We start from the raw sequence: 13628 nt of genomic DNA on the forward strand, positions 1-13628 counted from the left end.
TCAAATTGATTAGGAGAATCAATCTAATACTTCTCAATTCCTCCCTATAAACCTATGATTGTTCTAGAAAAATTCTATTAGTTTCAAAAGTTTTATGAACAATTAATTTCAAATTTGAATTGTGTGTCCATGATTACATTCGTGGTTTTGAGTTGTACATATCATGCCTTATGATTGCTCCTCCTCATCCAATATAAAGTATAACAAAGGAGGGGAGGGTACAACCCAATTGACTTAATTTATTACCATCACCCTTTATGAAACTCTATCTACTAGATTAGACTTAGGGGCTGTTTGGTATTGGATTTATGTTGGGATTTAAGTCGGATTTATGCTAAATCCAGCCAAATGGTTTTTGTGCGCGCGTTAAAACCCGAGATTTCAGAAATCCCGAATTTAGGGATTTACGGCTTAAATCCCGGATTTACTAAATCCCTCGGTTCGGTGGATTTAATGGGATTTAGCCGAATAAGCGCGCGAAAGGGAGAAAGTTACCTTCACAGCTAGCGAGCTCCTGTTCTTGCTTCCGATCAAAATGTTGTAACTTCCGATCGGACAGGAGGGAAAGTCGTAGAAGGAGCGAAGTCGAATAGCCAGGAAGGAGCCGAAGAAGCGACGCGTGCAATCTATACACCTCCTGCAAAGTAACGAAGCCGAGCAACAAGGATGAAAACAGAGGATGAAAGGCAAACCTAGACGCCTTATGTTATTATTGATTAACTTAATTTAATTAATATAATTTAAATTATTAATAATTAAGTAAATTAATTAAATAACTAATTGTATAGTTAGTGCATAAATTAATTATCTAGATTTAACTTAATTGTATAATTAGTAATTAATATTAATATAATTAGCTTAATTAATATAACTTAAAATATATATATTATAATGTATATAATTAATAGTTACTAAGTACTTTATACATAATATGTTATTAAATTCATAACACATTAATTTTTATTTTTAATTATACATTTATTTTTTAAATTTATAATTATTTTCTTCACATTTAAATTCTTAACTACTATAAATCTTGAAATATGTACCAAACAGTTTCTCAGAATTTAACAGGATTTAGCATTTGACATACCAAACAGTTTTCAGGATTTAACACATTTCGGATTTACTAAATCCAGATTTATAGGATTTACTAAATCCTACTAAAGTTAAATCCCACTTGTTGCCAAACAGCCCCTTAGTGATTAAGTCAGTTACATGAATCATCAATACTATTGATATAATATAATTTCTACTTCACAGGGATCTAATGATTAACACAAATCAATTGGGCGAAAGTGTTCCTTTCGAAAAGTGATTCATGTAGCCGACCCCATATAGTGGGACAAAGGCTTGATGTTGTTGTAGTTGTAATGTTGTATCATATGGATGACCATTCTTGTGCCAACCTTAAAGTATTTAGCTCAATGTCATGATTAGTTACAATGCTTTTCAAATAAATCAACTTCAAATTTTTATTGATTTTTTTTTTTCTGCATTGTTACTAAAAAAATTATCCTCATGTCTGTCTCTATAAGAGCATTGATAGGTGGTCTCTCAATACTTATAAATGTGTTAAGTTTAGATCCTAATTTTTGTCTTATGAAGAAACTACCTACGCAAACTGGCTTGTTAAGGATGTTTCGAGGATTTTACCAAAATTTTGGTGAGTCTCTTCTTTTTTATAAATTGGGGTGATGTTTTTGTGATTGATTTGAGGCATTAGGGCTGTAAAATTTCACAAACAAAACTATTGTGAAATTTGCAGTTGTGATCATATGAGTTAGCCATCAACTGGGTTAAGCATATATAAAATTTATGGTGTGTTTTGTGCTTTGATCTTCCCTCTATTCTTTTTTCTTTCTGATTTAGGCCTCGTTTAATTGCCAATAGAATGTCCTGCAAAATCTGAACATTTAATAAGCTAAATTTATGCAGGACTCCAACTATATTTACTATCTTTCTTTAGAGCTCCTGTTTTGCATGTCTAGCCATCATAAAAGTTTGCTGCATAACTGCTGAAATTTTTGTGTAATTGAAGGTCATCTTTACTGGAGGCCGCACTCAACCTGGCACCATAAAGCCTGATGAAGGAGATAGACATTCTTATTCTGTTATAGATTGTGAGGCGACACGGGAAGCTATATTGCCTTCTGTTCTTTATATACAAAAAATCTTACGGCGCCGACCTTTTCTAATTAAAAACTTAGAAAATGTTATGCGAAGATTTTTACAGTGTTTGGAACTATTTGAGGAGAATGAAAGGAAGAAGCTTGCAATTTTCACTGCCCTTACATTTTCTCAAAAGCTATCAGGTCTTCCTCCTGAGACTGTCTTCCAGCCTTTGCTTAAGGATAATCTTGTTGCCAAGGGACTAGTTCTTTCATTCATTACTGACTTCTTTAAGGAGTATCTGAAGGACAGTAACATAGATGATCTTATAGCACTTTTGAAGAAGGGAAAGATGGAGGATAATATACTTGAATTCTTCCCAACTGCAAAACGCAATGCTGAAGGTTTCTCTGAGCATTTTACGTAAGCATTGTGTTCAAAATAGATTTCTTTTTTATTTATATGCCAATTTGATTGCTAGACAACGTAAAACTTGAAATATGGGAAGTATCAAGCTTTTATGTTCCAAAAATTGAAGGATAAACACGTGCGGTACTGATTTGCAATGTATCCCTATAGCTGCTGTTGCGTGGTGGGTGGTGCTATGAGTTATTGATACAGAACAATTCGACTAATATAGTCTAAAAAAGACCAATAATGCTTGGTGGCATAACCTAAAGAAGTTGAAGCGGGGTACAATGAAGTTGAACCAATTTTCAATCCTTTTTAAAACTGTTTAATTGAAGGCCGATTTTTCTAATATATTTTTTAATTTATTTTATGAGGCTGAATTATCTTCTTTTGGGTAATATTAGGTTTAAATTTGAATATTTGATAGTATTTTATTTGATATTATTTCAAATAGTTAGCCTGATTGTTGTAACTCTATTTCTATAATTGGGATTCATGGCTTTACTTGATAATTCATTAACTACTCAGCAACAACAACATAAGCCTTTCTTGATAATTCATTAATTATTGATTAATGAAATTTTTTTTGGGGTTCAAATCATATGTTTAAATTGCACATGAAGCGATGCGCCTCTTTGATTTTTAAAAATGTTCACCGTGAGGTGTATGCATCTTGTAGGTCTACTAGACGAGGCGTACACCTTAACAAGGATGGGAATGCCTTGCCGTTCTGTGCAATAAATAAGAGGTGTAGCGTTAAATGTTAGGGTTTTTTTGGCTAATCAAATAAAAATAATAATTTAAAATAAAAGACATTCCCAAAGCTTCATTTTATTATTTCACTTCATCTCAAGTTTAAATAGATCTCTTGAATTTCTTTCTGATGATCTTCACATCTATCGCATGACCCTCTTAACAAGTCGGTTGTTTTTGCTCAATTGCATTAAAAGACATACATTTATTTGATGTGCAGCTATTTTGATCAAGTTTTTACATGTGTTGTAACCATAATGAAAGAACAAATTTTTTTTCTCATAAGAAAGTTACACTATGTAACAGTGCTTGAGGAGGTGAATGAGGATATGTGCTCATATGAACAAAATGATCACGCTGAAGCTGTATACTCATGAATGCTTTCGTTCGTGTTTCATAGGTAGCTACCAAGTCTTGCCGGAAGGTTGTAGTTAAAGCTGTATACCTCCTTAAATGGATCGACAAGTCAACTTACCTGAGCCTATTATGAAGCTCGTTCAACATGGCTTGAACTAAGGCCCCTTGTCGAATCGCTACATGCTACTACCTCTCTTACTAGCTTTCCTCGTTGAATATTCAAACTCGCCTAACTTAGCTACTGGAAGAGAAGACACATTATTTAACTACAACATTCCGACATAAAGCTCTTTCATTCTCGTAACATTTTACTCGTATGATTCCTTAAGGCAGTCTGAGATCTTCTACATTAGTGATGCCCAACCATTTGCCAGGGCTCACTTGCAGACTCATTGGAATTCTACTCACCACCACCAAACTCACCCGATGACTTCACTCTTCTCTAGCTTAGCAGGAGTCGACATGTGGACTAGCATATGGTGTTGTACGGATATTCTGTATGACATGTATTTTCATTTATTTATTTTTGTATAACCTTTCTTGTATCCCTCAAAACTAAAAATAGGGGGTGAGGAGAAATAGTTGGAAGACTTTTTTTTTTTTTTTTAAGATTTTGAATCTTAGAATTGGTCACTTTATCTGTGAATCTTGAATTCTAAATTCTTCTCTGGCAGTGAATATTCTGGTAGTTTGAGATTTTCAATCTTTTTCCTCTATTCTCTCTCTACTATCTTTGCACTCCATTTTTTGTTCATAGGTTCTATCTCAATAGGTTGTCTTGCTACTAAGGTTATGCATTATCTATGTACAAATTTGGACTCAACATCCTCTCAGATATGATGATTGTGGATTGATGCCAACGACAAGATGCAGGCTTAGGTAGTCTAGTGATTTCCATGAGAGCTTTCAATCAACATGGAAAACTTTGAGTTCACCTACCATTGAGATCTGCAGGAGATGGAGTAAATGCCTTAGGAGGTCTCTAGGGGCGAGCGTGAGTCAATAGCATCCCCGAGGGGTCCTTCGACTCAACAAATCATCATAGGCGCCCAAAGCGCACACTAACCTTGACACCTATTCCTGACTACACTCATAGATGGACGAGTGATGAAGATTATAGTTCGCTAATTAGGCAAATCCAAAGAGAGGTATGAACTTATTAATGACTTTTCCAAGGCCATTGATGAGGTGAGGCTTCCTCCCAAGTTCGAAATGCCTCATATGTAGTAAAATAGCAAAATTGCCTCCATCGATCTGGTGATGACTTATGAGTCAATGATTTCTCTGGGAGATACCCATAAGTGTTTGCTTTTCTTCACCACACTTACGGAGTCCGAGCTAAGGTGGTTCATTCGTTTTCCTCTGGGCGTGATTAAGTCTTTTGCTAAGTTCAAGTTGATGTTTGAAACATAATTTGCAAGTTCCCAAAAGTCTCAAAAAAGCTTGCAATCTCTGCTGAAGATGAGGCAGGAGACATGAGAATTACTAATGAACTTTATAGTGAGGTTCCAGAGGAAAATGATGGAAATTAGGGATTTGGAACTTGTTGTCGCCTAGGCCGCATTTATTGAAGGGCTAAGATAATGTCTTTTCAGATACGCACTCGGTCTACTGTAGCAAATGGTACTTGTTGAGCTATTGGAATTGACAAATAATTTTATCAATGCTAAGGAATACAATAAAGTGGCTAAATTCTCTTCAGCCATTCACCCCCCATAAGATCATTGCGGGAGTAAAACAACGATGAGGAAGAGATAGCTAAAGATTTCATCCCAAGGATAGGAGGGATTGGAGACCAAAGCCACAGCATGATCGCCGTCTGTCTCAGGAACCTTAGGCCATTAAAGGTAACATGGACATTAGCGCTGAGGGTGGAGGAGCTCGCTTGTGCCAGTTGAACCTACCATGAAGAAATTGCTCATCGACCGCCAACCTTCCTTATATGCACTTCGTTGAGGGTATCCATGGTTGCTAGTTGAGGCTATTCGTAACATAATATGCAATTGTCCAAAAGTCTCAAAAGAGCTTGAGGTTCCAAAGGGAGATGATGGAAATTGGTGATTTGGAACCTATAGTTGCCTAAGCTATATTAACTGAAGGATTAAGATGGTGTCTTTTTAGATACGCACTCGGTCTATCATAGATGATGGAACTTATTGAACTATTGAAACTAGACAACAATTTTATAAATGCTAAGGAATACAATAAAGTGGGTAAATACTCTTCATCCATTCAACCACCATAAGATCATTGTGAGAGTAAAGCGACGACAAGGAAGAGAGCGAAAGATTTCGTCCCAAGGATAGGAGGGATTGGAGATTGATGTTATCAAATATTTTTGTATTTTTATTTGAACATTAGTATGTTTTATGTTCTTTTCATTTTTTAGCTATCCAATGATGGGAAATCATCCAATGAACATGGTAGGTTGTGCGTGGGACTTGGTAGACCTTTGGTTTGCTGGCTCGATTGGTCCTTGTCTGCTGCTGGTTCACGGGTTGGCTTATGGTCCACAGTTTTGGGGCCTATGGTGATGTATGGAGAAGGTTGGAATTGAGCTCATTTGTTGCTAGCTCATTAATGATGAGCTGAAGTTAAGTAGCTCATTAATGTTCTAAAGGTAACCTCATAAGTTGGATTCAATTTTTGGAGTGGACTTATCCCTTCCCCTTCCCCTTCCCCTTTCTTCTTTAAAATATTCCCTTGTCTCTTGGGAATCCGTGGCTGTGTTTGAGCTTCCTGTGCTGGATTAATTCCATGCCTTTTCTCCTTGGGTCTCCGGCTGGCCTTTGGTTTTTCTGAGCTGGGGGCTTTTCCTTGCATTTTGACGCCTTGGTTCCGTGGCTGCCTCTTCGGTTCTTTGACTGGACTGTTTTTCCGTGAAAAGCAATGGGGAAATCCGTGACTTATGATGCTTGGGTTCTTGTGGAAATTCAATAAAGTGGCTGTTGGCATTCTCCTTTCTTACCTATAAATATGAGAGGTTTTGTGAAGAAATGGGAGTTGATTATTGTGAGCAATTGCTATTGACCTGCGGGTTATTGGAAAAGCTTGTGAGCTTGTTCCATTCTTCTTCTCCACCTCCTATGGAAATCTTGTGAGATCTTTCCCCCCTTCGTCTTGGCTTCTAACCTCTTTCGTCTCTCCGCAAGTACCACTCCATCTGTATCCTTCTTCTCGAGCTTTAGTAGTGTTTGTTGGTTGACTTGGAAGCATTTGTTGGAAGAATTAGACGATCTTGCATTGGTGGACCATTGGTTTGCTAGCCCTATGCACTTATTTTATTTAACCTACATTTCGATGCATGTGAGGAACCCGCTTTGACGGTTGTCTGAGGATAGCGTTGTTTCTATTTTCTTTATTTCTTTAAGTCTATCGTGTTTTCTTTGTTGGATTTTGAATGTTATAGATGATTGCTACTATTTGAATAGAGTGGTTTGAGTTCTATCCATTTTTCTCTTTGTTTCAGTTTTCTTACACTTGTGCTTTCATCAACTTGGTATCAGAGCAAGTTCGTTTTTTGTTGATAGGATTCTTTCTCTTTTGTGTTTAACAAATGGCTAATGATCAAGGGGATTGGCAACAAATGATGCAACAATTGAATAATTTGCAACACTAAATCAACACGGTAGCTGAAGCAATTGCTAATCTAAATGTCAATCAAGCTTATGTTAATCCTAGTGTTCATACTTCTGAAAGTGAGGAAGAACCTAGAAATCAAAATAGCGACAAAGAAATTGGGATTACGGAATTAAAATTGATGTTCATAATTTTGAAGGAAAATTACAACCTTAACAATTCATTGAATGGGTAGAGAAAATGGATCAATTTTTCGAATGAAAAGAAATTCCGGATAATCGAAAAGTCAAATTCTCTAGTTTAAAGCTAACAGGGCATGCATTAACTTGGTGGAAAAACTTACAAACAACATATTAAGGCGAGGCAAAGAAAAAATTCTAACTTGGGATAGGATGAAAGAAAAGATGAAAGGAAAATTTCTGACTTCTGATCATTCAAGAATCATTTTTCAAGAATTTAATAATTTGCTTCAAGGTAATCGAACTGTGGAAGATTACACTGAAAATTTTTATAAATTACAAGCTAGAAATGATTTGGATGAGACTGAGGAGAAAACCATAACAAGATATCTTAATGGGTTAAAATGGACAATTCAAGATCAACTTAACTTGCATCATATTATTAAATTAGATGAAGCTTATTGCATGGCCTTGAGAGTTGAAAAATAGCATTTGCGGGGAAGCAACAAAATAATTGAAATGTATAAACGGTGACAAACTAGTGGGACTAAACGTCAATCTCAAACTTCTGCGGAAACTTCAGGTGTGAAAGTTAAAGCTGTTGAAAGTCAAAATCAGGAAAAGGGTAAAGGGGTAGCAGGATCTAAACCTATTGAACAATCTAAAATGATTGGGCCTTGTTACAAATGTGGTTTTTATGGTCATTTGTCAGCTACTTGAAGAAAAAATAATCTGCTACAGTAATTTCATAGAATATGAAAAAGAAATAGAGGAAGAGGAAGATAATGAAACGGAATCTAAAACTGAAGCTGAGTTGGAAAAATTTAACTTAGAAGGTGATGAAGGAGAACCATTGTTAGTAATTCGACAAGTTTTAACTGCTCAAACTGAAAATGAAGATAAGTGGCTTAGAAGAAACATCTTTAGGACTACCTGCACAGTTGAAGGGAAGATTTGTACCTTAATGATTGATAGTGGAAGTTCGAGAAATTGTGTCACAACATATGGTAAAAAAGCTTAAACTGAAAACAAAACATCTTGTTAAGTCATACAAAATATCTTGGTTTAAAGAGGGGAGCGAGGTTCCTATAACCAAACAATGCACTGTGAACTTAACTATTGGAGGAACTTATAAAGATCAAATAGTCTGTGATGTTGTACCTCTTGAAGTCTGTCATATCCTTTTGGGCCGTTCATGGCAGTATGATCATAAAACCATCCACAATGGGGAAAAGAACACCTATACTTTGATTAAAGATAATAAGGAGTTCACTCTTTTTCTACAAAGAAACATTCTTGATCCAACAACAAAGAACAAAAAGTCTACAAGATCTCCCCCCCCTAAATTACTTCTAAACACAAGTGAGTTAACAAAGTCTGATGTGATATATTTGGTGCTTGGAAAAGAGATTGATTTAACTTTTAAAATTCCTAAAGAAATACAACCGTTGCTTGATGAATTTTCTGATTTAATTCTTGATGAATTACCAGCTGGTCTACCCCCAATGAGAAACATTAAACATCATATTGATTTAATTCCTGGAGCTATATTGCCTAACCGTTCACATCACAGAATGAGTCCAAATGAACATCAAGAACTTTCTAAGCAAGTGTCTGAACTGTTGGAGAAAGGTTTAATCCAGGAAAGTATGAGTCCTTGTGCTATACCTGCTTTGCTTACTCCAAAGAAAGATGGAATCAGGAGAATGTGTGTGGATAGTCGAGCCATAAATAAAATAACCATCAAATATAGGTTTTCAATTCCTAAGTTAGATGACATGCTTGATATGCTGAGTGGTGCTAAAATTTTTTCGAAAATTGATTTGAAAAGTGGATATCATCAGATAAGAATTAGACCTGGAGATGAATGAAAAACTGCTTTTAAAACCAAAGAAGGTTTATATGAATGGCTTATTATGCCTTTTGGTTTGTCTAATCCGAGTACTTTTATGTGAACGATGAATCATATTTTGCAACCTTTTTATTGGAAAGTTTGTGATTGTATATTTTGATGATATTCTGATTTATAGCATTCGCCCATCTGAACATCTATTTCATGTCGAGCAAATTCTGAAAACTTTGAGGGAACAAAAACTGTATATCAATTTAAAGAAATATTCTTTTATGACTTCGAGTTTGACATTCTTGGGTTACATTGTGTCTGCTAAGGGAATCAAAGTAGATCCTGTAAAGATTGAGGCAATAAAGAGCTGGCCTGTTCCTAAAAATATCAGTGAGGTAAGAGGTTTTCATGGGTTAGCATCTTTTTATCGTCGTTTCGTTAAAACTTCAGTTCTGTAATCGCTCCTATCACTGATTGTTTTAAAAAATGAATTTTTAAATGGACTCCTAAGGCTGAAACTACTTTTCAACTGATCAAATGCAAAATGAGTCAAACTCCAATTCTTAACCTGCCAAATTTTGAAAAAGTTTTTGAAATTGATTATGATGCTTCGCATGTTGGTATTGGTGCTGTTTTGAGTCAGGAAGGAAAACCTATTGCATATTTTAGTGAAAAGTTAAATGATGTTCGATCTCGATATTCTACATATGACTTGGAATTTTATGCCATTGTTCAAGCTTTGAAACTCTGGAGATGCTATTTGATTCAACGAGAATTTATTTTGAATACTGATCACGAGGCTTTATGATTTTTGGGTTTACAAAAAAATCTGAACAAAAGACATGCCAAATGGGTTTCTTTTTTGCAAGAATACTCTTTTCATATCAAACATAAAATTGGGGTTTTGAATAAGGTTTTTTTTTTTAAAATTTTTTTTTAGGGTTTTGAATAAGGTTGTTGATGCTTTAAGTCGAAGATCTCACTTGTTGATAACTGTTTTTCCGGCTGTTATTTCTTTTGATTTTCTGAAAGATACTTATGAGAATGATTCTGATTTTAAAAATATTAGGGCTTCTTGTCTTGCTTCTGAAACTGATCCTTCTGCTCAGTTTGTTATACATCAAGGTTTTTTATTTAAGGGAACTAGACTTTGCATATCTAAGAGTTCCTTAAGAGACACAACTTATGAAAGAAATGGATAGTGGAGGTTTGGGAGGACACTTTGGGCAAGGAAAAAACAATTGCTTTAGTTGAAGAAAAATATTTTTGGCCTCACATGAGAAAAAGACATTGCTAAGCTGGTTAAATAGTGTAAAATATGTCAGGCTTTTAAAGGAATTGCACAAAATTCTGGTTTGTATACTCATCTGTCTATTCCAAACAAACTTTGAGAAGATATTTCTATGGATTTCATTTTGGGTTTGCCGGTTACTTCTAAAAAAATTTGCTCTGTATTTGTGGTTGTGGATCGATTTAGCAAAATGACGCATTTTATTCCCTGTAAGAAAACTTCTGATGCTTCTTACATTGCTGATTTGTTTTTCAAAGAAAGTATTCGTCTGCATGGTATTCCTCGTACTTTTACTTCTGATCGAGACACTAGACTTTTAAGTCATTTTTGGAGAACTCGATGGGCAAAACTTGGAACTACTCTTCAATTTAGTAGTGCCTATCATCCTCAAATTGATGGGCAAACTGAAGTTGATAATAGAAGTTTAGGAAATCTGTTAAGATGCCTTGTTGGAGAAAAACCATCTCAATGGGATTTAGTGTTACCTCAGGCTGAGTTTGCTTACAATAATTCTGTTAATCGTTCCACTAGCAAAACTCATTTTGAAATAATTTATGGGCAACATATTCCTCACATTTTAGATAGGAACTCCTTATCCTTACCTTAAAAAACTAGTGCTGAAGCTTTTGAAACATTTGACCACATAAAGACGGTACAACAACAAGTTCTTGAAAAACTAAAAAAAAACTAATGCTAAGTACAAGTCTACTGCTGATAAACATCGAAAAGAAGTAAATTTCAATGTGGTTGACTTGGTTATGGCTTACTTTCGTCACCAACGATTTCCTGTTAGTACTTTTAAAAAGTTAAGCAGAAAGAAATTTGGCCCTTTTCGTGTGCTTCGAAAATTAGGCACTAATGCTTATTTACTGGACCTACCAAATACTGTTGGCACTTCTTCTGTTTTTAATGTTTCTGACTTGTCTTTGTATGAAAGAAATTCTGATGATTCTGTAGACATTGAAACTTTGCCACTCTCTGCTCCTTTGGTAAATCCTGAAGATCAAATTGAAGATGCTGTTGATATGAAAGTCACTAAAACAAGACATGGGGAACACAAGAGGTTCTTGGTCAAATGGAGCAACCGACCATTAACTGATTGCACCTGGATTGATGCTGCTGTTTAAAAAAAAAAGAAATTTGGAGCTTTATAAAAAAATTGTTGATACGTTCTCATCAGGAGATGAGAATTTTCCACCAGGGGAAATTGTTGCTATCAAATATTTCTGTATTTTTATTTGAACATTAGTATGTTTTATGTTCTTTTCTTTTTTTAGCTGTCCAATGATGGGAAAGCATCCAATGAACATGGTAGGTTGTGCGTGGGGATTGGTAGACCTTTGGTTTGCTAGCTCGATTGGTCCTTGGCTGCTTCTGATTCACGGGTTGGCTTATGGTCCATGGTTTTGGGGCCTATGGTGATGTATGGAGAAGGTTGGAATTGAGCTCATTTGTTGCTAGCTCATTAATGATGAGTTGAAGTTTAGTAGCTCATGAATGTTCTAAAGGTAAGCTCATAAGTTGGATTCAATTTTTGGAGTGGACTTGTCCCTTCTCCTTCCCCTTTCTTCTTTAAAATATTCCCTTGTCTCTTGGGAATCCGTGGCTATGTTTGGGCTTCCTGTGCTGGATTAATTCCGTGCCTTTTCTCCTTGGGTTTCCGGCTGGTTGCTGGTTTTTCCAAGCTGGGGGCTTTTCCGTGCATTTTGACGCCTTGGTTCCGTGGCTGCCTATTCGGTTCTTTGACTGGACTGTTTTTCCGTGAAAGCAATGGGGAAATCCATGACTTATGATGCTTGAGTTCTTGTGGAAATTCAATAAAGTGGCTGTTGGCATTCTCCTTTCTTACCTATAAATATGAGAGGTTTTGTGAAGAAAGGGGAGTTGATTATTGTGAGCAAATTTGCTATTGACCTGCGGGTTATTGGAAAAGCTTGCGAGCTTGTTCCATTCTTCTTCTCCACCTCCTCTGGAAATCTTGCGAGCTCTTTCCACCCTTCATCTTGGTTTCTAACCTCTTTCGTCTCTCCGCAAGTACCACTCCATCTGTATTCTTCTTCTTGAGCTTTAGTAGTGTTTGTTGGTTGACTTGGAAGCATTTGTTGGAAGAATTGGACGATCTTGCAGTGGTGGCCATCGGTTTGCTAGCCCTATGCACTTATCTTATTTAACCTACATTTTGATGCATGTGAGGAACCCGCTTTGACGGTTGTCTGAGGATAGCGTTGTTTCTATTTTCTTTGTTTCTTTAAGTCTCTTCGTGTTTTCTTTGTTGGATTTTGAATGTTATAGATGATTGCTATTATTTGAATAGAGTCTGGTTTGAGTTCTATCCATTATTCTCTTTGTTTCAGTTTCTTACACATGTGCTTACATCAGAGACCAAAGCCATAGTGTGATCACCGTCGCTCTCATGAACCTTAGGCCGCTAATGATAGCATGGACACCAGCGCTGAGGGTGGAGGAGGTCGTTCGTGCAACTTGACCTTACCATGAAGAAATTGCTCATCGACCGCCAACCTACCCCATGTGCACTTTGCTGAGGGTATCCATGGACGCTAGTTGAGTCTATTCAAAACAAGGAGTCCTTCAAGTGCCCACTGCTTATGAAAATTATTGACAAGCTCGCATTACCTTGAGGTATTATGCCTTTTATTTGGATTCATTGCCACTTGTGAGGTTTGATGGAGGATCTCATCAAGGAAAGTTGAAAAAGTTCATGCTTGCATAATTAGGACAATGACGTGGAAGGCACCCACAAAAAAAGGCTTCAATGAATTAGTACCTGCTCACTCAGTGCATATTGCTAGAGTGATACTTACCATTTTGGGTGGTATACAAGCTGATGCTTTGGTGAAAGTGAAGTAGATGTTGATCAGAGAAATAAACTCGATGTCCATCTCAATAACTTTGGCAATGGACGTTGTCCCAATTACTTTCTGTGAAGTCAACAAATCTTGCTAGAGGAACCTTCATAATAATGCAGTGGTTGTCATTATTGTTAACTATTAGATTGACATCATTCTATAGGGAGTTTTCTAAATATTATTATAAATTTGTATTTGAGAAGATAAGCTTGTTTGCTTTCAAGCTCACTCCCACT

General features: G+C 36.1%; 1 protein-coding gene across 1 annotated transcript in view; it reads left to right on the forward strand.

The window, feature by feature from the left end:
- The first annotated feature begins 2011 nt into the window (after positions 1-2011).
- The window catches only part of LOC110097232 (basic leucine zipper and W2 domain-containing protein 2), a 39569-nt gene continuing 27952 nt past the window's right edge, over positions 2012-13628 (forward strand). The window contains exon 1 of the mRNA XM_020823496.2: positions 2012-2535. Coding sequence (XP_020679155.2) covers positions 2219-2535 — 317 coding nt within the window. The 5' untranslated portion in view covers positions 2012-2218. The remainder of the gene's footprint in view (positions 2536-13628) is intronic.

The sequence above is a fragment of the Dendrobium catenatum genome, unplaced genomic scaffold (genome assembly GCF_001605985.2).
Source record: "Dendrobium catenatum unplaced genomic scaffold, ASM160598v2 fragScaff_scaffold_716, whole genome shotgun sequence".
NCBI classification, from domain to species: domain Eukaryota; kingdom Viridiplantae; phylum Streptophyta; class Magnoliopsida; order Asparagales; family Orchidaceae; genus Dendrobium; species Dendrobium catenatum.